Source organism: Sciurus vulgaris, assembly GCF_902686455.1.
Source record: "Sciurus vulgaris genome assembly, chromosome: 19".
Classification (NCBI taxonomy): domain Eukaryota; kingdom Metazoa; phylum Chordata; class Mammalia; order Rodentia; family Sciuridae; genus Sciurus; species Sciurus vulgaris.
Genome location: NC_136480.1, coordinates 20,516,623 through 20,542,904, shown reverse-complemented (window position 1 = coordinate 20,542,904; position 26,282 = coordinate 20,516,623). Strand labels below are relative to the sequence as shown.

The following is a 26,282-nucleotide window of genomic DNA, read 5'->3' as shown; positions in this document are numbered from 1 at the left end:
GACACATGATCAAGTATGAAACTGAGCCTTCTCACTCTGAAGTGGAAGATGACTTGTGAAGCACGTTAGAAGAGCTGTTCTCATCCCCTCTACTTTTACTTCCAATTGACTAACAGCAGCTACAAGGTGCTTGCATGAAGGATTCCACTCATTCTTCCTAGGAATGGACAAGGAGGAGGTAGTGAAAGCTGCTGCTAAGACGAGGACAAAAGGAAAAAAAGGGGGGAGTTGAAGACAAAAGCGGGAGTCACAGGCTGCAAGATGACAGATGGGGGAAGCTCAGGACACGGGCAAGGTCCTGCACTGAGCATTAAAACAGTACTTTAGGGGCAAAGCCAGATTTCCTGCCCTTAAAGAATTAGGATCAAACATTCAGAAACTTCGAGAGATAAACACAGCCTTCTGGAAGAGGGGAGGGAGGGTCGGAAGACACAAAAACCTAAGAGCTAAAGGTCTACGAAAGGATCTTTGAAAGGCTACTATGAGTCAGATAAAGCCAATTCTTGACTCCTTGAAAACTGTGATTTTAGTCCATGGGTTATAATGAAACGTTCTGTGGATTCTGAATCCCCCTCAGGGGTTTTGGAAACTCACTGAGCTCAGCGTTTCTTTGGGGGAGTACCCAATGCCTTCCACTGTGGAAGATCGACACCGGCCTTTTATAACAGAAACAGAATGTCATGCAGCACTGTGAACTTCGTAGGCACAAAGTTACTCCAGGACACCAGATGCCAAAACACAGCCACCTTCACTTAAGTATGGGGTGTCCATGCAAATGAGTCTTCAGGGACAATACTGGCATCCTTGTGGCTGATTATGGTCACAACCATCACCGCCATCCTCACATCTCAGGGTGTAAACTCTAGCCAGGCGGGCCCTACGTCTGGCACTAACCAACCACAGCCCAGGTAAGCCACAGAACCCAGGTGCCTATCTACAGTGGGTTCTCAGGAAAGAGGACCACAGTGCATTATTTCAGGTTTTCTGCTACTATCACAATATAGCTGATAAAACTATTTCTTATCAGAGTGACGATGATGAAAAGCCTCAATTTCAATTCTGACCTAATAAAACTTTGGATAATTGATTAGAGTGTAAGTCAAGGCAATCAAGTTTATTTTAAGTTATGCAATCACAGAACTGATTACTTCTCAAATTAAAAAACCAGAGAACTGGATTATTTCCCAGAATAAAAAGAAACAAGTAACAGTTTCTGCATAAGAGAGTAAGTGAGCCAGCGTGAGTGTGGGCGTAGCCACACACGTGAGGTTCCACTAGCTTTCCTCTGGAAGCCATGACGTGATAGGATAATCACATACTGCTTAAATCTAGGAATTCTTGCGGTTTAAATCTATGAATAATGCCCAGATAATCTACCATGCCTTAAAAAACAATTAATTGTGAGGTGTGGCTCAAGTTCTCTAATCAGTCATTTGCAGACTGATTTTCAAGGTGATTTTAGCAATTCAAGATCTTGGACAGAAGACGAGAAGAAATAATATGAAAAAAAAAAAAAAGATTTTCTCCCACTGTTAAAGAAGATAGATTTCTCAATGATATTAGCTCTTTTATCCTATAATCAACAATCTTTCAAAATAAAATAGTTTACTCTAACTAAAGACTCCAAAGGCATCTTTCATTTAACTGTGATTCATCCTTACAATTATTATCTACTTTAAGAGGATCTTCTTCAAACGTGCCTTTTTCCCCGAGGGCAAGACAACTCCAGGTCACGCAGAGGACAAACATCCTAACAGAGGAGAATCAGAACCCCTAGCAACATGAATCTCCCCAATAAGCCAAGGCATCACCTGGATTCACAAGTATGGACTCCCTTCTTGCCCTTTAACCTCAAGTCTGAAAACTAGGCTCCCAAAAACACTTCTGTCTGAGGGCAGAAGAACGACGAGAACTTGCAGGTGGGAAATCTAAGAAGGAGTATGAAGTAATGAAGTGATTTCTGAATCGATGTGCCACAGCTAACACACACAAATGGATCCCGTCCCTTCAAAGTCATTACCTTAGCAATTATACACTTATATACTCTGGAATTTGTTTTGGAGCCTGGAAGTTTCCACATCCTTCAAGCTAGTGAGTATCTGTCTTCTCAGGCTGAATTTGGCAGCAAAGGCCTCCCAGTAGTTGTACTTTTCTCTAGAAGTACCCCTGCCAACCTCCGAAGCCTAGGTGACCAGTCCTCCCAGATGATCCCTGCACTTGCCCAACAGAGCCCCTCTCACTCGCCTGGAGCCACTCACTCATCTGACACAGCCCTAACCTCACTGCAGCAGGCAATCACTGTCATACCACAGTCTTCCATGGCACCTAGAAACCACAGGCCTCCAAGGAATGCTGAACAGCGTCGCCTACTACAAGGCGAGCTGGTTTGCGACACTGTGCATTCTCTTTTCTACCCACTACTCTTGAAGAGCATCAGGCCTCTGGGTGAGTACATGTCTATGCAGAGGGACTATTACTTTCTTTATACCCCTGGGGAAGGCTTTAACTATTTTTACTATTATCACTTACAGAAAAAAAGCAAAAACCATGATTAAGTCTTCACATACTAAAAACTCACAACTTTCCCACTCCCAAACTGCAAGTCTGGTATCTCACCTAGCTGCAAGATCTTTATTACGTCTCTGTAGGCCTTCGTCACCAGCTTGAAATGGCGATAAAGTGGGTAGCACAAAACTCTCCTTCCAAAAGACACCAGGATTTCACGCACATCATTCCATGTCTGTGAAGTGCCATTTTCATCAGTAGTCATTTCCATAAAATGTCACACAAACAAAAGCATGCAACGAAACAGGAAACCATTCTCAATCAAAACTGTGACCCTGGATCATCATGAAGTGAAGTGCAAGAGAAATACAAAGCCATGAAATGAGGTTCTTTTTGTACAGTTTACAATATTTTATTGCAGTCTTCGTAATCTCTCGTACTACATCAACATACCATGAATGCTCCTTAAAAATCACTTATGTAGCAGGAAAGTTTTAAAGAGTCTCAAGAACTACAAATAAAAATCTAATGTAAAATTTGTTACTTTTTACACTGAAATAAAGAATTTCAAATATAAATGTAAAAAAAAAATCTAAAACGTGGCATTAACAAAATACAGGTGCACATAAATAATGTTTTTAAATGATATGCTTTATGTCTTTTGCCTTTTAAGATGGCAAAGATCTAGGCTATAGAACACTTCAGTGAAGCATGTCCTGGTCTCTGCCCTCCTTTTTGCTTTGGGCATGAGTAATATTTGGTATTTACCTGAATAATCTGCTTTTACTTATAAAAGAGAAAACACTGGAAAAGTGCTTTATCCTAAAAGGTGTCAAATCAATACCATTAGCAATTCAAAACTTCCTGAAAACATTAGGTACAGGGGCTGGGGTGTTGAGGCCCTTAGTTCAATCCCCGGCACTCCTTAAAAAATAAATAAATAAATAAATAAATAAATAAATAAATAAAAATAAAAAGCTGAAGAAAATTTTCTACAAGAAAGTTTTTAAACTGGTTTTTGATAAGCAAAGTATAAAAATGGAAATCATATATAAAACTTGAAAAATAAAATTAAAACTAATGAAGCAAGATGATTTCTTTGTATACTAACTCTTAAGGCCAAGAAAGCTCTGATTAAATATACTGAATATTTAACAAAGAATATTTTATATCTAAAAGGAATTCTGAACTTTTAAAAAATTCTATCAATAATGTAAACACTTACGCATTTAACATTGCTGTTAATATACAGGAATTAAGATTATCTCAATTCAAAATTATCTCAAAACAATAAAACTTCTAAATAAACTCCTAAGTACATGGATTTTCATGTAGATTTCAATTCCCATATGAGGATATCACTAGTCACTGACTTTGAACGTCCTCACTGGCAGAACTGTTGCGAAGCCCAGCGTCTCTACTGCATGCTGACAGTGGCCACAGGGGAGCCCGAGGAAGCCTGGAGAGCCACACTCTCCATCAGTAACTCGCCTGCCAGCCAGCTGGAGGCTTCGTGCAGACTCGGGGGCACTGAGGTTGTCTAGTGAGCTCCCCCGGGAGGCTGCTGGCCCATGGACCCCTCTTGGAAGAGCAGGCTTCTCTGATGCAGCACCTGTAGCGCTCCTGTTTGCACCCTTCCTCCTCAGCGAACAGTGACACCACAAACAGCCTTGACTGTGCAACCCAAAATACGGGTGTCTTTATAGATGCTACAACGACCAATGGTTTAAAATTATACTTTTTCTTAAAGTTTCTACTTTTACTTTCTTCACGTACAACAGTTTGTTTAAAATTAGTAAATTTAAGTCGTCATCCTTTGATATTTTTGGTGAGACTTGCACAACTATTTTATAGAAAATAGACACGAAAACAATTACTAGTACCCTAAAAGAAAGCATCAAAACCACACTGATTGTGGGACGTGGGGTAAGTTATTTAAGCTGTATGATCTGAGTTTCCCCAAAGTGCAACCAGCAATACTCACCTCACAGATTTGTTCAGAGGAACAGGTAAAGTAACAGACATGAAAGGACTAGTACAGACCTGGGGGGCCATCATCACCTAGGATTGCTCCCCATCACTGAGCACTGGGCTCCAGGATCTGCCAACCTGCAAACATGCCTCCACCCACATTCTCCCCCAACAGCTCACATCCCTGTTCTTCTTCCAAAGTATATTTCTCTTCCCCAATTTCCAAAATACTAGTTGGCTTCATGACCACACGTTACTGAAAAAATGAAAAACAAATTTGCAAAATAAAGCTTCCACTATCAAACAGAAAAGCTTGAATTACCCAAACTGAAGTAATAACAACAGAAAAATAACTTTTTGAACAATAAAAATCTAAAACCTTGCAGCTTGAAATCATACCTCAAACCAGCACAGTGTGGCACTCAGTTTCCTGATATTCCATGAAGACTCAACCTTTGTTTTGGAGAAAAGATTAACATCTGTTTTAGAAGAAAAGTCATTTGAAAATAAAACAAATATCTCTACTCAAACTTGTACCTAAGTAGTACTGACAAATACAAGAACTAAGAAGTGTTATATGAATGTTGAAAAATGATTGTTTACTGATACAGAGACTATTAGAAATCTGTTTAGTTTGCTTGGAATTTTATAAAATAAAAATTTCTTATTGATAAAAGTACCAAAACATAAAAGCAAATAAGCAGGGGCTTTGAAACTAAAAGTTAAGGCTAAAAAACACTTGTTCCAGGGCTGGGGTTGTGGCTTACTGGTAGAGCATTTGCCTGGCATGTGTGAAGCACTGGGTTCGATTCTCAGCACCACATAAATAAATAAAGATCCATCAACAACTACAACTTAACAACAAAACAAAACAAACAACAACAACAAAAAAACCACTTGTTCCATTTCTGTCCCTCTCAGTTAAGTCCCTTGGTACTAAAGAGCCATCTGTGTCACTTTGACAGTATTTAAGAAATGGCCCTTCCAGAGAATACCAGTGAGGTTAAGGACATTCTAGAGAAGTTCTCCAAGATATCAGGTGTCAAAATTTCAAGTAGGTAAACAAAAGAATAAACAAAAGGTCAATTTTATCAAATAAAACTGAATGCTCTCACTTATCAAGATTCAATAATCTGAAGTACTTTCTGGCCAAAGAAAACATTTTATCCAACCATAGTGTCTTTATAAAAAAAGAGTGCAAACAAGTTATTTTCAGATACACTATGCCCTTGCATCATATACATACCTCAAGAGTCACCTTAGAAGTATTCAAAATCATAACAAAAAAAAAAAAAAATTAGTATAACCAGGTGCAGTGGCACATGCCTCTAATCCCAGGAGCTCAGGAGGCTAAGGTAAGAGGATCTTAAGTTCAAAGCCAGCCTCAGCAACGGAAAGGCACTAAGCAACTGAGACCCTGTCTCTAAATAAAATACAAAATAGGGCTGGGGGTGAGGCTCACTGGTTAAGTGCCCGTGGATTTAATTCCTGGTACCAAAACAAAACAAACAAACAAACAAAAAAACCTAGCACATATCAAATTCTAACAGTAATACCATGCTAGTGATGTGGATGAAAAGAACAAATTAAATAACAGTATGTGTGTTACGACCCAATGTAAACACACATGTGCACACTAGAAGAAGTCTGGAAAGATACAAGCCATCTTGCAATGGTGATCACTTCTGATTATTGAAATCAAAGGAAATCTTAATTATGTTTTCCAAGTATCTATTTTCTTTTATGATGACATAAATTATTTGTGCTATTCAAAAAAAGAAAAGTATATGCTCAGGTCAGAACTCCATGTGCTTAGACAATTATAAACAGTTGCAAGCCACACTTGCTACTAAGAAATTTTTAGTTTTTCAACCTTTTTTTTTTTTTTCATTTAAAAAATCAAATAAGAAGTAAGATAGAGCCTACATTTTTTAAAAGAAACGATTTATTGTATAAAAGGATTTAGTTTTACAATATGATTCTTTTAAAGACCAAAAAAGAACGTACGTGATTTAGGGTTTAAAGATCTGATTTACAGGTAATTTTTTAGAAGGGCTCTACCTTTATGAACTGAGACACCTGCAGGCAAGTACTAAGATTCCCTTTTGTGTGAAATACCATACTTTGCACATGCTGACTGGAGGCTTGCAGAAGAACCTCCATAAGCACCTCAGCTGAGCCTATCCTTGCCAATGTCAGGTGTTATGTGAGCAGCGCTCTTGTTTGCCCTACAAGAGGTGAGGCTTAGGACAGCCTTTCTGTCTCCCCTCAGCTTCACATCTTTAAACTTTTCTGCTCTGCTCTTTAGCAGAAGCTAATGCCAAGAAAGAAGAGAAAAAGACAATATGAGCACTGTGCTTGCAGGCTGAGACCTCCATTCCATGCACCACCCCCTGCGGCATGCAAGTAACCATCAAGACAGGTCCGGCCCTCGACAAGAGAGCCGAGGCACTGACACGTGTCCCCAGCACAGTAGGGGACACACACACACACACACACACACACAAACTTACATTCTTCTCACCCTCAGTGACGCGAGTCTCGTAGCAATATGCCAGAAGAATATCAATTAAACCGTAGCACACCTGACGGCGAGCTTTCTTGTCTAGCAGGAAGGATTTATTGACAAACTTCCGTAGCTGGTATTTCTCTTCTTCAGAAAAAGACACTAGAAGAAAACACGTTTAAAAATCAACATCTCATTCGGTTTTGTAAAATCATCAATGTGGAAGATTTACCAAAATTAGAACTCTGAATATAGAAACTAGAGTTAGAGTTCTTTCTACTTAAGTCTAGACATCTAAACAACTTTAAAGTAGATGACAAAGTTTTATTAACGCTTCTGTTCAAAACCTAGCAGCACTGAAGGAGAAATTTCCAAGTAGTCATTTTTATTCATTTTCAGGCCCCTCCCTGTTCTGTACTTAAGGTATTTAATTGTCATAGTCTCTAACTTTAATACTTGGACAACAGAAAACATAAGAGTCATAAAAACCACTATGACAATTTTCATTATCCATTTTGAAAATTCAATACAAAGAAACAGAAACATTACCATATACTAATCAGTTTTATTTTTTACCATATAAACAAAGTTTACCATAAATGCACAAATACGACTTTATCACACACATTAGACTGGTGGGAAGATGGTGTTTCTTTTCAAGTTTCCTTCTCTTCTGTTCTTTGTGGGCACCTCTTCCCACCTTTATCTTCATAAACAGCCTTACATAACAAATCTAACATATCACTGCATGGTTCTCTCCACACCCAGGAACAAGCAGGAACTCCACCAACAACACTGCTGGCAAACCGCTACGTCAACTGGAACAGACATTTTTGTAATGGAGCATAATATTCCACGACACACTATGCTTTATCCCACCACGCCCCCTACTGATGGTCATTTACCTTGCTTCTCCTTTCCTGCTACTTAGTAACAACGCAAAAAATGTCCTTGCCACATGTCCTTGGGTATTGGAGGCTTTATTTCCATAAAAGAGTCCCGGGAGTAGATTTATTGTATCCGAAAGTTTATCTGTTTTAAAGTGAATACTTCATTCTTAAAGGCTACAGCAATTCTCCTTTCATTCCAGTCATGAAAAAAGATCCCTTTCCTACACAGACTCCCACCTCACCTGGCAAGAAACAACAGATTTCTTCCCAGTTGTTTCCAGGGTAATGGACTGACAATAATCATGGGAGGCAAAGTTCTAAGATGACGTGACCCTTCGAGGAGTCACATCACCATGAAGGACAGGGCTTGGGACTTGCCTCTAAGAACATGGGAAAGGTGGGGGGCATCACTCCCACAACGAAGTCTAGTTAGAAGCAGACCTGAGCCTGGGCTCTGCCTGCTCATTTTGAAGAAGTGAGATGATGTGTGGTAAGGAGGCCTGCAAGAAGACGTCGTACAAGTGCCCGTGAAGGCCTCTAAAATCTGAGAGTGGCCCCAGCAGAGAGCCAGCAGCAAGGGGGGGCCCTCTGTGCTACCACAGCAGGGAAAAGAATTCTGTCAGCAACAGCGTGAGGCAAGAACAGCACTCCAAGCTCCAGAAAGGAGCCCACACCTACATGAAGGCCACCAATACCTATCTGAAGAAAAGAACATATTTGTCAAGACCTTCTGAGACCCTGTGCAGAGGACCCAGCAGAACCAGCCTAAACGTGCAGAAACCACGAGAGCATAAATGTATGTTTTGTTAATCTGTTATACTGCAAGAAAAAAACAAAATTGTGACACACCATGGTTATCTCATTAGCATTTTTACTGCTAAACTTTGAGCACTTCATAAGTTTACTGAAGTCTTGATTTGCTCCCCTGTGAATTACCCATCTGAATGTGCTCCACCCATTTTTCTCTGCTGGATGCCTTATCTTGTCAAGTTTAAGAACTTAGTGTATTAGACATAAATCCTAACCACCTCTTCAAATCTACTGTATCTCTATAGCTTTGTTTATGGTACCATTTGCCATTGAAGTATTTATTTTTCATGTAGTCAAATAAATTCATCTTTTAAAAAATATTCTGGATTTATAACCTTGGTTAATGTTTCCCCAACCTCTGAATTGCACATGAAGTCTCTCTAAGATTTATTGTTTTGCTTTCTACATTTATGCTTTAATCCATCTGGAAGCTATTTTTTCACATTTTAATATTTCAGTTTATTGCAGATGAACAGTTAATTGTGCCAGCACAATTTGTTAAGTAACCCATTCTTCCCACTACATTGAACCACTAACTTTGTCAAACAGATCTATTGCTTTTCTTGCTAAAAATTACATCAAAGTATTCTCAGGTTTTGTCACTATTTTGAATACGGTATTTCCTCCATTTTCTTAATTAAGTACTTCTTGATAAGAGAAAAAAGCTATGTCCTTTCATATATCAGACACTTAACTAATATTGGCTATTTTGTCCAAAAGGACAAACCTGAAATACGTGGTGATTACAAAATACTGTAAGCTTACATAAAGGCTAGCAATCATGAGACTGCAGATCCTTGCCAAACTATTATAAAGCAGTCTGAACATCAAGTCTTCCTGTGGTTACAAAAAAACCCACCCAGATTCTATTCAATTATGTATCTTCTCACATTAACAAAATATAAGTATTAGTTCATTATTATTCAAATGAAGTAAAATACCTTGCCTAGAACAAGATGCACAGAAAGAGTAACAGCTAAAAACATGAACTAAAGGCTCAGTTCCTAGGTATGGTAAGTAAAGCCTTGTCTTTTTTTTTTTTCAGTGTCAGGGGACTGAACCCAGGGCCTTGTACATGCTAGGTTAGTGCTCTACTGCTGAGCCACACACCAGGCCTGTCTCAGAACAATTTTAAAAGAAACCTAAGCATTTACATATATATACTGCAAAGTAGAAGTGCTATCACTCTTTCATCTTGCAAAGTAATTTGTAATTTTCCTTCCATTCCCAATCACTCACTTTCAAATTCTCTTAGTTTTTTACCCGAAGAGGAGCATTCTGCTTCCATTTCTGATGTTTTATCAACATAATGTCAAAATAACTTTCAAGTCTTTTTCTCCAGGTTAAATTCAGGTGAAGATAGGTTAATCTGCCATAACAGAGACCAGACCCACAAAAGGCTGAAATGAGACAAAAGTTTCTTTCTTAACCTGGAAACATGATTCAGGCACCAGCTTCCCCATCATATAACTTCCACTCATCCGTCTAAGACATCTACTCTGGCTTTTAATTATTTCCTACCTAACTAGAAAGCAGAAAGCAATAGGAGCGTGACAAGCCCCTTCTTTCCAGAAAGTTCATCCATAAAGTGCACACGGCACCTCCACTCCCTTGCCAGCAGGCACATACCACATGCAGTTGCAAGGAGGACAGGAAATAACAGTCACTAGCTGAGAGGTCATGCAATCAGCTGTAACTCAAGAAGGACTCTTACTGAAAGAAGGGAGAGGACAATGCAAAGACACCTGGGCTCTTTGTCACCTCTTCAGAGGCCAAAATCTATTATTTGCGATATTTCCAAATCGTTCTCCTGGTAGCTGTCTGGCTACCCAGTCCTCTGTCTCTGCATCCCCTTGTCCAGCAAGACTGCCTTTCTGCTCACCATGGCTTGGTAAGAGCAAGGGAGAATGATCACACACAAACAACAGGCCTGGCGCTGGCTCATGTGTGCCCCAAAGGCCTGTGTGTGTTACAGGCTGTTAGGAGGTGGCATCATCTTTTAAGGGCTGGGGCTTCCTGGGAGTGGGGTACCCTTGATGGGAGGATGGGAACCCAGCTTCTTCCTGTCTTCTTCAGCATCATGACTGATAAGAACCGTCTGCCAGACATTTCAGCCGTGATGTTCTGTCCACCACCAGCCAAAATCAACAGGACCAAATATGAACTGAAACCTCTAAGTGCGAGCCAAAATAAAACCTTTTCTCTTTTTAAGCCAATTTTCTCAGATATTTGTTACAGTGATAGATAGAAATCAGCTAACAAAACTCTTTTCATGTGTATTTTCCAAAACTCACTTCCATTCTGTCTTAGGAGCCTTAAGTTTAAGATGGTGACTTTTTATTTAAAGGCTTCCAGCCATTTTGTGCCCTGTTCTTCTGGAGTGGGGGTTGTGGGGGGGGGGGGGTGGAACACTTATAAATACACTTAAGTTTAAATACTAGAAGCAATACTCCTTTTACTCACTAAAATACACTTATTGCAAGAAACAGATTTTGAAATATATTTACATAATTATTTTTCAACCTGTTAGCAATCCTACACTAAAAAAGGGGAGACATGTATTTGTATAGCATTACTTATGTAAATGACAAATAGTTTAAAAAATTCATTTAATTTGCTGGCCAATAAGTTAAATGTGATAAATACAAGTTAAAATACTGGTAGGTATCAAGTCAAGCACTTTTTAAAGACCAATGTTTAAAAATTAAACAGGGAAGACAAACTAGGTGTTGATTGCCCCACTAAAGGACTCATCTAAAAATCCCTTAATTTAAATAGAAGCACTCAGCTTACTTCAAGCAATTCGATCTAAGGAAACTACACGAAGGAACACACACCATCACAGGAATAAAGTTCGCTTGACAAGCTATCTTAAGACCCACGTATTTTTTCAGATACTCATTAATTTAGCTAATAGGAAAGTGCCAGGTGTTCATGGCAATACTACCTCACTAGAGGAAAGACTTTATACCCTCGTTCGCCAATAAAGACCTCTGCTTTCTTAGTCTGAATCAGAGTGAGAGTGTCCAGAACCATTAATGACACACTCTCCCACATTTTCTGCTTTCATTCTTAAGTAATCATACCTGTACATTTTTTAGCGATTTGGAAAGGCTGACCCGGGCATCACAGTTTCTGATATCACTCTACCCAGACATAAGGACATGCATGTATTACATGTCACTTTCAACCACTACATAGCACACAAAAAGTCGACCGACTGCACCCTCTGAGTTCTTGGGTGCGAGGTGCCCCAGCCTTTCCTTAAAACACCACCAACTTTTCTGAACATTTTTAAAGCTCCATTTTGACCTACTTAGTTCATTCATAATATACAAACACACCCACATTCTGAAATTCATGCCAAGAAACCAGAGAGGATAAATAACAACATAAAGGAACCAGGAAGTCACTAGAGAAATCAAGAGTTTGCACTCCGAAAGGCCTTTTTATTACAACTATAGATCATGCCACTTCCAGGGGACTTGGGGAGGTTTGCACATAGCCAGGTCTAACAAGGCAGCGGTCCTGGAAGTACCTAGACATGTGCCAGCAACGCTTGGATGATTGCCACCATGAGTAACATTTGTCAAGCATTTGTATAATTCAGCTATACTACGAAGCAGCTTTGCTGTATAGTTCACAACATTTCAGTTAATTATACTTCTAAAAATAATCTGCAGTGAACAAAAGCCAGCTGAAAGCTCAATAGGTTTGGGGAGCAAAGGGCCCGGGATCATCTCCCAGCATTAAGAACCCCATCAACATGCGTCAGGTCTGCAAAGGGACTCCCATCAAAAGGGAAAGGCGTCAGTGGTGGTCACTCTCCTCCCAAACTTTTTAAAAATTCTGTTAATTTTAAATCTCCCCCTCCTCCCCACAGGCTCCTTGCAGAGCACTGCCCACTGCAGACAGATGGAGGGAGCAGGAGCAGTTGCCACATCTGAGCCTCCAGCGAGGCCAGCACTGCAGCACTACAACCATCAAAGCCGACACTCAGGGCTTGTGGTGCCAAAAGGGACATCCCTGCTAGGAAGTTCACTGACTGTGAACGTCCTATATGAGCAAGGACATGCCGGCATGCTTAGGCTGAGATTAACCACTGAAAGATACCATGACAAGTGTGGCAAGTCCGGGAGCACAGCCCTCACCACTGCCATTCCAGGCCTCAGGGAGGCCAGTCTGAAGCGCCTCTGAAGATGGAACCAAGTCCAACCACGAGAACTGGGTGTTAGGAAGACCAGGACAAGAATCACAGCCCAGGCCAAGCCAGTAGCAAAGGTTCCTTGAGATTCATCTGGAATTCAAAGCAATGCAGGTGAGTACTTCATGATGCGAAGGATGAACCAAAGGTGCACCCCTCAGCCACAACATCACACCCCTAAGAGGACGTGTTCAAGAGGCCTCACTGCCATGACACAAAGGAAGAGAGCAGAGAACCAGAGAGGGCACAAGGAAGTGCAGGGGATGGACAGAGCAGGACCACGTAGCTTGGGTGAACAGAATTTTAAAGCTTGTTTCTTGGTTCATTTCTTTCCCCCTTATTTAATCCTGGTTCAACACATTTTAATTTATTCCTCCAATTTTGAGAATCTCAAGTATCTGAGTAGGAAGCCAGGCACAGTGGCACACTGTAGTCCCAGCTTCCCAGAGGCAGAGGAGGAAGGACTGCTGGAACCCAGGATTTCAAAGCCAGCCTGGGCTATACCGTAAGTCATCCTATCAAAAAAGGAAAAAACATTTGAAAAAGAAAAGAAAAGAAAAGAAAAGGGGGGAGAAGATATCTCATTAACAAAATACTTCCCCTTAGAGCCTTATGAAGTATACAAAAACGGTAATCTCATAGATTGGTCATTCAATTCCTGGCTCTCCTACCACTAATTTTACTCTCTGATACTAATTTCTAACATTCACAATGCACATCACCTCATTCAGTCCTCGTGACAACTCTGAGACAGGTATAGGATTTCCACAGTAACCTGAAGTCATCAGTCCACACCGCTGGACACCCAAGCTCGAGCTGCGTGGGCTTACACCCTGCACCTAACCTGTGCTTGACATATTAGAAGAGATGCCTTCTGTTCAGCCCAGCTCAAGCTCCTCTACCTTAGATCACAGTCCTGGCTCTTCTGAAATGTGACTTTTAGCATGAATCATTCTAATGGCCCAGCTGGCGGCCTGTGCCTGAAGCACTAGCCCAGATAAAAGTCACGGAACAAATGAGGATCAGGAAAGCCCGTGGTTAGGACAGACTCTGGCTTGACCCCCTGTTAAATTACACAGAGAGCAGTAACTCAAAGCACTGCTGACACGGAAAACTGAACTGAGAACAAGCTATTTATCAGGAGAGTGAGAATGTAAATCAAAGGGAATGCTTCTTAAGGTAGTCGCCCTTCTGATTTGAGGGCAACTAGCTCACCCTGGTGGACAGAAAACTCAACTTCGCAACTGCCAATTTTTTCCCACACCACCTCACTAAAATACTCTGCTGCAACCACGGAAACGGATTCCCACCATTTGACATCCTTCATGATTTCAGTCTGGGCAACTTTCTGAGAAGAGACAGGCACACAGCTAACTACCCAAACGACATTAGCAACTCTGCACCTGAAAATCTGCCAGTGTCACGTGGGAACTCTCTGAAGGCTTCTTAAATTAAACGTAAACCCAGGATTTGTTGAAAACAATAACTGTATCAAGTTATTAGATAGCCAATTATCTAATTTGTAAAAGCTTAGAGCAGCAATTTTTTGATCTAGGAAAAATTACCTAAACTCTAACAAAACTTAACTACAAAAAATAAAACTTCATTACTATTTTTATTTTTCCATGAAATATAAACTTAGCACCTGTTACATAACAGGCACTAAACCAGACACTACTGCACTGCTATGCAAGGAATAAACTGATACCACACCGAGCCCAGAGCTACTTCAGATGGAGTGGGAGTGGAGTGGAAGAGAATGCAAAAATACACAAGTAGTAACAGCAATCACTTTAGGAAGAGGAAGCTGGGGTGGGAAGGGTCTATATTTCATTAAATGTTCTTGAGAGAAATAGATAACCTTTTGTGTACTCAAAGAAATTTCAGTTTTAATATATAAATAAAAGCCAAATCAGTATGTTGGTCAAAACAGACTCTCATTGCTGATATCTCTGAAACGGTTAGAACTCTAACATGCAGATTTAATATGCCAACCTTGAACTTGTAGAAGGAACTTCTTATTTTAACTCAGGTTCCTAAGAAGGGCCTCTCTGTGGGCAACGTCTGGCTTTGTGCTAAGTATGGCACAGCCACTCCTTTGGCTCATAAAACCCCAGCTCAGCTTTCATGGGGCATGCTGGCCTACCCATTCCCTGCAAGCGTGGGTATGAGCACAGCTACAATGGCCTCCTCATAAAGTTGGCGAAAAAACAAGAAGGACATATTAAAACCACTCAACAGAGAGACAGAGAACTGGGTCCTTTCCCACCAATACTAACACTTAAGCACCTTTCCATAGGAGTATTCACACCTCTCAAGTAGTTTCTGCAAAATCAACAAGTGTCCTGCATGCTGAATTTACTATGAATTAATAAAAAGATATTAAAAGGAATCCAGTGATTCTAAAGGAAACTGTACTTCAAAAGTACTTTTCAACACAAAATAAGTGAAATGATTTAGTGGCATTTTCAAGGACGAAGATCTCATTTCTAAAATTGGCAATACAAAATCATATTTTCACACTTTTAGGTAATTAAATCATATGCTTAAGAATAGAGAAGGCAGCAAACTTGGTACACAGAGATTTTTTTTTAAATTTTAAAAACTTTTTTATTTTAAGCTAATTTTAGACTTATGGGAATATAATTGCAAAAATAGAAGACAATTCCAGAATGTTTCTCAACCTGCTTACCACCATGAGATTTTAAGTTTTAACTAATAAGCCCAATTGTGAGTTTCTTACCTAATGCTGCATGACTTTCTGGCTCCTGACTCTTCCCCAAACAGGTCATCATTTCTGAATAGGGATCATTCCACCAAGGATTATACTTCAAAATCTGTTGAACTGCCTCGTCTTCAAATAAGTCAGCTCTGGGAAGGAAGAGTGAATGGCACATTACAGGGCACCGGGCTGGCTTCCATCTCTCCAGTTTGATCTTCATTCATCACATTTCCACTAGAAACACAGACTGTTAATTCAGAGTATGTGTCGAGGAAAGACTGAGCCCTGTATTTACTATTTACTAATCCTACGAGGCCATGTGCAAGTATGACCCGAGGGACGTGACATTTGTGATTTCCTTAAACAGAGGTACTGGACAGTCGTCCTCCCCTAAAGGCATGCCCTTTACACAGTGTTTGGGAGAAGTGAATCTGAACACACTGGACTGAAACTGAACTCTTGTGCTAGGATTTCATGCGCCACAGATTTTGGTAAGGTTGCAATAAAGGGAAAGATCTTTCAAATTCACCAGCAAAGAAAAACAGGGGCAGGAAATTCAAGACAATGCAACTTCAGAGGCTAATGGAGTGGAGTGCGCATGCACACATGCACACACGGCACTTTCTGCACTGATACTTTTACTACAATGCAAGCTATTTTACCTAGTTTGCTAACAGTTCCTTGATTTTAAATTACTGAGGAAGATAAAAGAATGACTTTCAAAAATGATAAACAAAATGAGAAAATGGCTAAAATACTAAAGAACTCATTCATTCAACAAAACGTAATGACTGCCACGTTCCAAGCTGCATGTGAGGCACTGGGGTGTCACTGTCCTGGCCCTGGTGGAATTCACAGTCCCACGGGAGAAAAAGCAAGCTCAAGAGCACACGCTGCTCTGACATAACAGCAAACATCCTATGGCAAAAGACAACGAGGACAGCCAGCAAGGGCTCAGGAAGAAGGAATACCTAACTCGAGAGCTGAGTGACAATCAGTGGCTACTCTTATGAAGAGGGGTGGGTCAGGGTATTCTGGGCCCAAAGAATAGTTGTCAAATCCAGGTAAAAAGACTACACATTTAAAGAAAAAAGTATTGAGAAGAGATGAAAAAAATATGTTGTGGTGACAATAATCTTCTAATTCATGTTGAAAAATATAGGGGGGTTTTATCCATAAGAACTGAATACTTGAAAGGGCCTTGGACACTGCAGCACTGGAGACGCTTGAGGCAAAGGCAGAAGGGCCCACCCGCGAGGAGGCTAGCTTCTCCCGGGGAAGTCCAACAGGGAAAGCAATCAAACTGGCTGGGTAGATTGGCAATCCTACCAACTCTATTTCTCCTGCTTCCCAACCCTCTAAAAATGTTCAACTGGTCATTTTGAATAAAATTTCACTAATCCTGTTCCAGTAATCCAAACCGTGATGGCTCATTGTTCACAGTGACCATGAAATAAAGGTTCATAACCAAGATTTGAATCTAATGTTCTCCATTCCAGAATAAATTACTTTCAAGTTTTTAAACACCATTAATGTAACAGGCATTCACTGACTGCACACTGCAGGTGGCATCAGAGACAAAGACCGGTGGGGCGATCTACTCCCTGTCCTTCAGGAAGACACAACTTAATGGAACCATGGGTACAAATGCAGAGGCTACCAAACAATGTGGTAAAAACAAGACAAGCAGCAACAGGGCAGCAATGATGCACCAAGGGCTATACCAGCCTAGGAGGAAAGTCCCTGGGGGCATGGCTGAGTCCTCTCCCAGAACATGGAAGGCCACTGAGGCCAATGGGCAGAGGGACAGCACAAGTAAGAGGCCCTGAGCAGTGGTGTGGCACGGGCAGGGAAGCTGAGGAGAAGCTGGGCAGTGAGTGCAGACTGGAAGCCACCAAGTAGGCAGGATCCACCTGTCCCAATTGCTACAACCTTCTGGTGTCCTGCCAAGGAGAGCCTGGACTCCCTTCCAGGGAACACCAAGCCCACGAGGAAGCAGACCTCACCTCAGTCCTGCAGCTGACACATCTGAAGAGTTCAGACAGGAGGGAGAGGGGTCAGCTGGAGAGCAGAGAGCAGGGCAACACCTCAGAGAGGGGCCAGAAAAGAGGAAGGGAAGGCAGTGACACAGACAAATGGCACAGCGTCAGGACTGACTGAACGTGGGGTAAGGATGAAGCCAAAGCTGAGTCCTGGCTCTGGAAACTAGATGGCTGGGGTGGAAAATGGGGCACTTGACGACGTGAGAAAATGCAGGAAGACTTTAGGGGTGATGTGATGCGTCCCGCTTCAGACGAGCTGAAGCAGAAGGGACAGTGCAATGTGAGGTCATGCTCCAAGCCTTAATCTGGCTTCCTTGGAGCCCTCGTCACCAAGAAACTGTCATCTACTGCCCTCATTAGAACAGCAGCCCCATAAGCAGAGACCGTTGTCCTTGCCACTAGCACGCAGCTCCTTCAAACAAATGCTTGTCGGGCAAACGCACACATGGAAGGATGCCTGCAGGAGCTTCCCTCCACGGCCTCTGTCTGTGCTCGTGCTCTGAACAAAGGCCACCTGGGACACCTGTCCTGCTCCTAGCTTCACGTAGACCTGAGTCATCCAGAAGTCTGATCAACAGACCATCTTTAACAAATTCAAACTCATGTAAGTTTTAAAAGGGTCCCCAAATGGTGGGTGATAATTTTTGTCCTATCTTTATCTCACAAATGTTCCATAACGTTAACTAAATTATTCTACTGTTTTCTCCCAAAGGAATAGGCAAGATTTCATGAACTGGTTAAGGTACAAAATAGTCAACAATTAACAATTTAAAGTCTATTATATGCCCAGCACTGTGCGAGGCTACAAAAAATACCAGAAGAAGACAAATGACAGCATGAAAAACATCCAGATTTTACAATATAGGATTTTAGAAATAATCATCCAGAGTCAATTACTTTTGCCTTTGAAATTTATAAATTTCTTTCTACAATCAGTGGACCTCACCACGTCCTGCTTAGGCTAAAATTGGTTTGCTTTCATCAAGCCCCGCTAAAACCTGACAACAGGAGACCTACGAATGACTTCTAAGGACAGGTTGAACAACTTAAAAATAGGGATTGTTTGTGCTAATGTATTACATGTAAGTGTTACATCTGTGTGTGAATATGTGTAACAGAGTGCATGCAACACATCATCCACAAGGCAGACAACACAGGTACAAAGGGAGAGTTTTTCTGAATTGTATTAACCACTAACAACAACAACAAAAAGCACTGAACTAAAAATGTTTTAATTGAAAATTTTACAAGAACTTTACTTGTGTTTCATCAAATATTAATAACATTTGGGTAAGTCGGCCAGCTAATATGAATAATGAGTAAAGGATCCCACAAAATTACTACTGGCCCAAGTCTTACTGCCTTGGAAGTCACCAGGAACCTTGACCCTGTAACTCTGCTCTCCTGCCCCAGCCCAGGACTGAACTGAAGCCACTCTGGTAAGCCTCCTTGAGCAAGGGAGAGAACATTTCCCACACGCTATTAAAGAAGATGAGCTTCTGGACAAGAAACAGAGAGATGAAGAAAAATAAGGGCTGCTTACAATACCACACTGCCAACTATCAATTTCAATTTCCCAATTCTCTCAGGCCATACATTTATTCTTCTGGTTTCAGAAGAGATAGGCAGTTCTAATTAAGCTCCCTCCCACTTGAAATTTCAGTCTTGTAAAGCTCATTCTGTTTTCATGCTAGCCTGAGAAATTTGCTGACAATGAAATTTCCACTTTAAATATTCAGCATGATTTTAAATGGGTTTCTTCAAATTACTCTTCAGTGGACCTTTAAAACCACAACTGGAGAGATAAAGGTAATTAGAAATGGCAATATAAATGGCGCTCAATCTCTCAGATGCCCTCTGAAACGTAACACACCCTGCTCTCACTCGGCTGCCCTTAGGATGGTGAAGAGTTCAACCATTTATCATCACACATCATTCATTGCATTTGCACATCACAAGACAGATTTCTGCCATTCCAATTAGTATCCCACTGTGTCACAGGAGATAGGATGTTAATCACAACAGCAACAGCGGTTAAACTAAAATAGTGTACATAAAAAGAAAACACAAAGTGACAAATGGAGACTCCCTTCAAGTCCTGGCCAGGCCACTTAGTGGTAGCGTGACCTTGGGCAAGTGCCTTGACCTCTTTTCCTCATCTGCTATGAAAACTGAATTAAAAATCGCATGAGAGCATTTGATAAGCTGAAAGCACTATACAAACGTGAGGGGCAGTGATGGTCACAGTTGCAGATGTACCAGTGGAGAGTCGTCAGCCTTGAGCTGGGGAAGATCAGGGAGGCCTATGTCAATGGACAAAGACCATCTTCCACACAGGGCCAGTGACAATCGGAATAAGGGGTGCTCTCAACATAGTCTCTCAAGTGATCATTAATTACGTAAGTTCATTGTATAAATGTAGCCTGAGCGAGAAACATTCTGGCTAGACAAAACTAATACAGGTGAGACGCAGAGCAAAACTCACAATCTACAGGTTCTATTCACAGTCCACCACAAGGGATAAAAACTCGTTCATTTGAAACAGATTGCTGATTATAGGTGCCAGGATGAGTGTTAGGAAGACCCTGGATCAGCAAGAAAAGCAGGACATGAGATTCAGGTTCTTAAGGAACTGGAGATAGTCTTTCATTTATGTATATCACTAAGCAAAACAAAATGCCTACTTAAAAGAAGGGTAAGTGTTCCCATGAATTCATTCTTTTTTTACGTAGTGAGGAAACCCTCAAAAAGGATGTTAGGTAGTCCTCTGTTGCTAGGGTGAGCAACTAGAACCAACACAGACATACAGTAGCTACAGCTAACCCCAGAGCTCAACTAAGTTTTGAGCCATAATTTCTAGCATCCAAAATGTACTTGATCTGTAGGGTTACACTCAAAAAATTTTTAAATGAATGTGAAGTAAATTATTTAGTCCTCAAAAAACCCAATACTCACAGATAATGATCAGGATCAAATTTGGCCAGCTCAGCAGCCAGGCGCTTCTGCCTTCGTTCAGCCGCAGGAGTAAAATCTGGATCCTTAATGTCAATGACATCACTCAACTCATCCTAAAAGCACTCAGAAAAAGAAAGGAAATTTGCTATCTCCTATTTTTAGCATTTAAAAACTCCACTCTTGCAAGGAAAATAAAACAGCAAAGCACAGGAAGAATCTAAATGATCAGTAAACTGTGATGGCATGTGTGACACAGCGATGGATCAGGCAACAGCCAGTGCTCTCTGGGCCTGCTGGAAATGATCAGACCATCCCACCCGATCCTTATGACAAGCAAACCTGGCAACGTGTATTACGGCTACAAAAGTCTGACACAGAGGCAGATTGGAATAACCCCTGCAAACAAGCAGAACACTTTGTTCTCCAGCATCGCCCACCTGCAGACCTGAAAGCTATTCAAGGGAGAGTGGTCTGAGTACCAGACGTTCACATCCTTCTTCCTATGCCTGGCTCAACTGGTCTCAAAAAAGAATCAGCATAGGAGGCTGCATACACAGAACTACATGTTCTACTTTGGAAGTCAACCTAAGTCCTTTGTTTTGTTTTGTTTTTCAGTACTGGGGATTGAACCTAGGGCCTGATCTACATTCCCAGCCCTTTGCTATTTTGAGATAGGGCCTCATTATAAGTTACCAGGGCTGGCCTGGAACTTACGATCCTCCTGCCTCAGTTCCCGAGTAACTGGAATTACAGGATTGCACCACCATGCCCATTTGATTTAAGAATATTTAAGGGCAATTTTGATGGATATGACTTTCCATTGAAAAATTTGAAAATCTAAGAATCAATTTTATCATAATTGTCTTTACAGAAATGAATACCTTATTAATACACACCATGTTTTCCAAGTGGAATCCTACTAAAAATACACATATTAGGAAAATTGTCTAGGATAACAACTGGTCTTCATTCCTTTGGTCAGAACTGTGAAGCAAAGAAACCTTATACAATGTAAAATATCCCCATAACTGTGCTTTTTCTTTCTTCAACCTCCCCATCTCTACTACTAGCCCCAGTTGAGAAGAACAGAAGCTGAAAGAAGCCTAAAGGATATTACTTGAAAAGAAATCAAAGGAAATAACCTTGTTGAATTGGAGAGAAACTGTTAGGGCAGATAATGTAAATGGAATTATAGGTTAGTGCCTAATAGGCAGGCTTAAAAGTCAATGGCTGCAATGCAAAATCACTAAAATTAAAGTGAGTTATGCGGAATTAGAAGGGAGTGATTAGGACATAGCCTCAACACACAATCGAAATTTTCACATAATGAAAGAAAAAATTCATCCCTACCACAATGCATTTAGGCCAAATAATATCAACAATATTTAATCTTAACATTCTAACACAATCACAGGGACCAGAGACATTTTTGGAAGTCACAGGAACATCTAGAGTATCTTAATATTTCCAAGTACAAACATTTTGGGCAAAAACCAGATTAATGACTGTCCCCAAACTTATAAAAAAATTTGCATTCCAATAGTTTCTTTGCAGTTTACATTTTGGAGAGTTAACATATATTTTTCTATAGAAATACTAATAAACAGTAGCTAGACTCTCAGGGCAAGCCACGAGTTTGTGCCATTTGCAATAACCCTGACAGAGGGTACTCAGGATGGAAGAGCTTAACAAGCATGCAGCGTGTTTGCCTGGGAAGTGCTCGCAGGGAGGACTCCACCAGAATCACCTTCCAGGGCAGCACAACCTGGGTCTTTCCTGTCTCCTGTGCTTCCTCGCCTGCCTGAAACTAGCAAGTACAGCCAGACTGGGTGGGGTGCTGACGAAGGCTTGGGGAGAGGAGGTATTAGGTTGCATCTCAGGGCTCACCAGCCATTTCCCACCCCTGGATTCCAGCACCCTGGGGCCACCCCTTTCCTTCCGTTCTTCTGGCCCCAAGGAGTTCCCTGGCCCCAACCCTCTCTCAGGTCTCCCCTAGATACTTCTGAAGACAGTCTAATGAAGGAGAAAGAGTGGCTCTGGAGTGAGACACGCCAGCTCCCGTTGTGCCATCCACTCTGACACATGAACATGGTGGCTTAGCACAACCCAAATTTACTCTTTTGCAGTTCTGGAGGTCAGAACCCCAAATCAGTCTCACTGGGCTGAAGTCAAAGTATGGGCTGGGCTATACGCCCCTCTGCAGGGTCACAGAGAATCCATTTCCTTGCCCTTTCCATCTGGAGGTGTCCTCGTTCCTTGGTCTGCAGCCCACATCACAAGGCCCTCCCTCCCTCCCTAAGCTGTCATTATGTGGCCTTCCCCCTTTTACTGACCCTCAGTCTCCCTACCTAGATAATGCAGAGCACTCTCCCCTCTCAAGACTTGTCACATAATCACAGCAGCACAGTTCTTCTGCTGGGTACTGCAATGTCTCCACAGTCCTGGGGAAAACCCTAAGGACATCTTCTTAAGAGAGGGGGGTGAACATCATTCAGTACCAGAGGCTGCTGTGAGGATTAAGGAGATAGATAATACAGGAAGGCATTGAGCACAGGGCTGAGCACATTTCTGCTGAATCGTATTCTGTCTCCCCATTCCACTGTGGCTCCCTGTGACCCCTAGGCCTGATGCTGAGAATACCTATCCTCCCTGGGCCTCGGTTTCCTCACCTGCTAGTAAAGGCAGTAATGAGTTGGGGCAAGGGGTCTGTTTCATTACTGTATCTGGACCAGATGTTGGGCTGCGATGGGGTATTGTTAGTGCATCTTGGTACACACCGTTACATTGCAGAGGATAAATGGACATATCCACAGACATTCCACACACCAAGAGCACCTCAGGATAGTTCCACATCAGCTAGTCTGCCTTGCCCTTCGAATCTATGTCTCCCTCCCCCTCCTGGCTCCAGTGCATCCCAGCTACACCAGAGTCCAATGCTAGAACACACCAAATCAGCCCCCCGCGTCTCTGCACTGACACTGCCTGCTCACCTTCCAGAACTCAGTGCACACAGCACTGTCCTCGAAGGGGCCTTTTCTGGGTACAAACCCAAGGAGTAGCTCCAGTCTCTCAACAGCACCCCCTCCTCTCTCCTTACCCATCGCTGTCATGATCTCATTTATCTGTTGTTTACCTGATTACTGTGACATCCCACTAGAATGTGCCACAGGGCATTCTATCTAGTCTGTCTTCTTCACTGTGCCCCTAGAACTATGCCTGGTTCAGTGTAACATAATGAAAGAGCAGAGAGGGCTTGAGGGCCTGCTGAGGCAGGTGCTATTCTGGATGCTGGCCTGGAGATCCAACACAACACATATGGATAAGCTTCCTGCTCTCTTGGGAGTGAGAACTGACCCAGAAGCAAGCAGCTCTTTTCCCTCTCACTCCTCTCCCCTCTCTCCCCTCAGGTCTCCTGTCTCAGAGCCTTTATATGCAGTCATACAACACTCACATGTCAAAATGCTAATGTTCACAGCAGTGCAGGACCTGCCCAGACTTGTTCTGCACACAGACACAGTGGTGATACTCAAATTGGATCCTAAGAAGAAACTGAAACAAACAAAAAACCAAAAGCAAAGTTGACTTGGAATATAAAAGTCAAAGACATCAATCAACCAAAGAAAAAGAGGATGAGAAACAGTAAATTACAAGAGAAAGAAAAGGATCCCTCTTCTGCTCTGGTCACTAGTCATCTGAGCTATTTAAAGACAAGCACTGCCAAGAAAAGGTCATGGAGGATTTAAATCAGGCTTATGTACACTTAGCCATAGATTAAGACAGAGCCAGCCCAGAGCAAGAATGAAGAACCGTGTACACATCTGGCCAGTGTGTCTCCTGAAGACAAAGGCCTCAGGTCCCCAATGTAGCCCAGGGCAGGAAAGAGCCAGCAAGCCCAGTGTCCCACAGCTGCTGGCGGCAGTGGCCCCCAGAGCTTGCTGGATTGGTGCCCAGACTCTCTGGGACTGTGGTTGTGGGACTGTGGTTGCTGGCAAACACTGGTGCCAGAAGCTTGCTGTGCAGCCCTGACTCTGAGCAGCCAGGGCTGTATTCCAAAGGCGCCCTGGTGGCTGGCAGCAATTTCAGAACGGAAAGAAAGAAGGGGGTGTGTTTATGTGTATAAGGAAGTGGAGGGAAGAATACTGCAAGATTATGTTTCAGCAAAATCCTTTTATTTTCTTCTTTATCAGTATAAAATATACTGATATTTAAAAGCTATTTAAAAGGTTGGAGGGAAAAAACAGGAAAGACTATCACTTGTAAAGAGTTAAATTACTCAATGAAGACAAGATGCTTGGGTGTTGGAATTAAGGAAGATTTTTTACTTTCTTTTTGTATTATATTTTATAATGAATCTACATTTCTTTAATCCTGAGAGAAAAATAGTCATTTTTCATTTTAGAAGGATGGAAAGAAAACAAGCTGTTAGAATACGGGTAAAACGTGAGTAATGAACAGCACTATGGCTACCTTCTCATCCAAAGGCAGAACTGGAGAAACTAAACTTGTAAGTAAACACTGTCTTTTAGAATATGGTGAAGTTTTTAAAATCATTTCAAATTAGAAGAGATGTTCTAAATCTCTTAGTTGTACGATAGTTGCTTTCAATATTCCCCACTTGCTTTACCGGTAGAAAAAGAGCCACATTATTCATCTTGCAATTCAAATGACTGTCACAAACAGCGGCTGTGAAGACAGAAGAACTCTAGAGTACTGCCACTCGCTGAGACTTCTGTGCTAACACCTCATGAGACACTAATACCCTGAAGAGATCAGCCTTTAACTCACAGTCTTGGTGTACCAGGATTTCTGAAAGTCTGGTTATTGCTTAGCTGTCAAGGACAACATATACCTCAATTTAACTAAGGTGAGAAAATGCGATTCTCTATAAAGACTACACACATCCACTGGCTTGTGTGCTGATAAAATATGACATATGGCATAAGGGAGCCATGGTCACACAGTGATGCTGGCTGGTGCACAGAGTGCTCTGTACAGTCCTCTGAAGAAGGTGGCCTTTGGGATGTAGACTCCGTCACCATGGAGAAAGGGGATATGGTACAGACAGCATAGTTTATCTCACCTCCTCCAAGAAGTCTGACGCACCCCCTGGTATCCAAATAGATTACTATTTCTAATTTCAACAGTAAAAATTTAGAATATGCACACTATTTGCATATTTAAAAAACAACTACTAATTGTGTGCACAAATATGTTGATAATGAAGTCCATCACTATATATAATTATAATGCACCAATAAAACTATGAAAATTTTATTTAAAAGCTTATAGTAGCACAGATCAGGTTTTGCCACCAAATTAAATATTTTAAAATGTTTGAGTTTTCAGAACTTTTGGGGTCCCAGTGTTGCACACCTGTGCCACCAGCAGTACAGCATTTAGATAGCCAGGCTCCTAGAGTAAATGCACACACTCAGCTTTTTTCTTCGTACTCTGAGGGAATACACATTTGAATTGTGTTTTAAAAAAAAAGCAATGTTTATTCAGTTAAAACTTGAAGAGTTCAATGATTTTAGACAACTGAGCTAAATGATTGGGAACAATAAACATTAAATTCGATGGCCCATTTTTGATGGGAAACATAATGAAGAACGATTATAGAGAACTTCAATGACACTGAGAATGTTTCCTTTTTAAGTGGGGTGACAGGCATTTAATA

General features: G+C 41.5%; 1 protein-coding gene across 7 annotated transcripts in view; it reads right to left on the bottom strand.

Annotated features, from left to right (window-relative positions):
* The window catches only part of SHQ1 (SHQ1, H/ACA ribonucleoprotein assembly factor), a gene marked incomplete at its 5' end in the record, with an annotated part of 84,681 nt that overhangs the window by 49,804 nt on the left and 8,595 nt on the right, over positions 1–26,282 (bottom strand). For 6 of the 7 annotated variants that reach the window (XM_079122576.1, XM_079122580.1, XM_079122581.1 and 3 more), the window contains 5 exons: positions 2,617–2,740; positions 4,876–4,929; positions 6,990–7,144; positions 15,630–15,757; positions 20,606–20,718. In XM_079122576.1, the coding sequence (XP_078978702.1) occupies positions 2,617–2,740; positions 4,876–4,929; positions 6,990–7,144; positions 15,630–15,757; positions 20,606–20,718 (574 nt within the window). The remainder of the gene's footprint in view (positions 1–2,616; positions 2,741–4,875; positions 4,930–6,989; positions 7,145–15,629; positions 15,758–20,605; positions 20,719–26,282) is intronic. The other variant, XM_079122579.1, reaches the window with a different exon arrangement.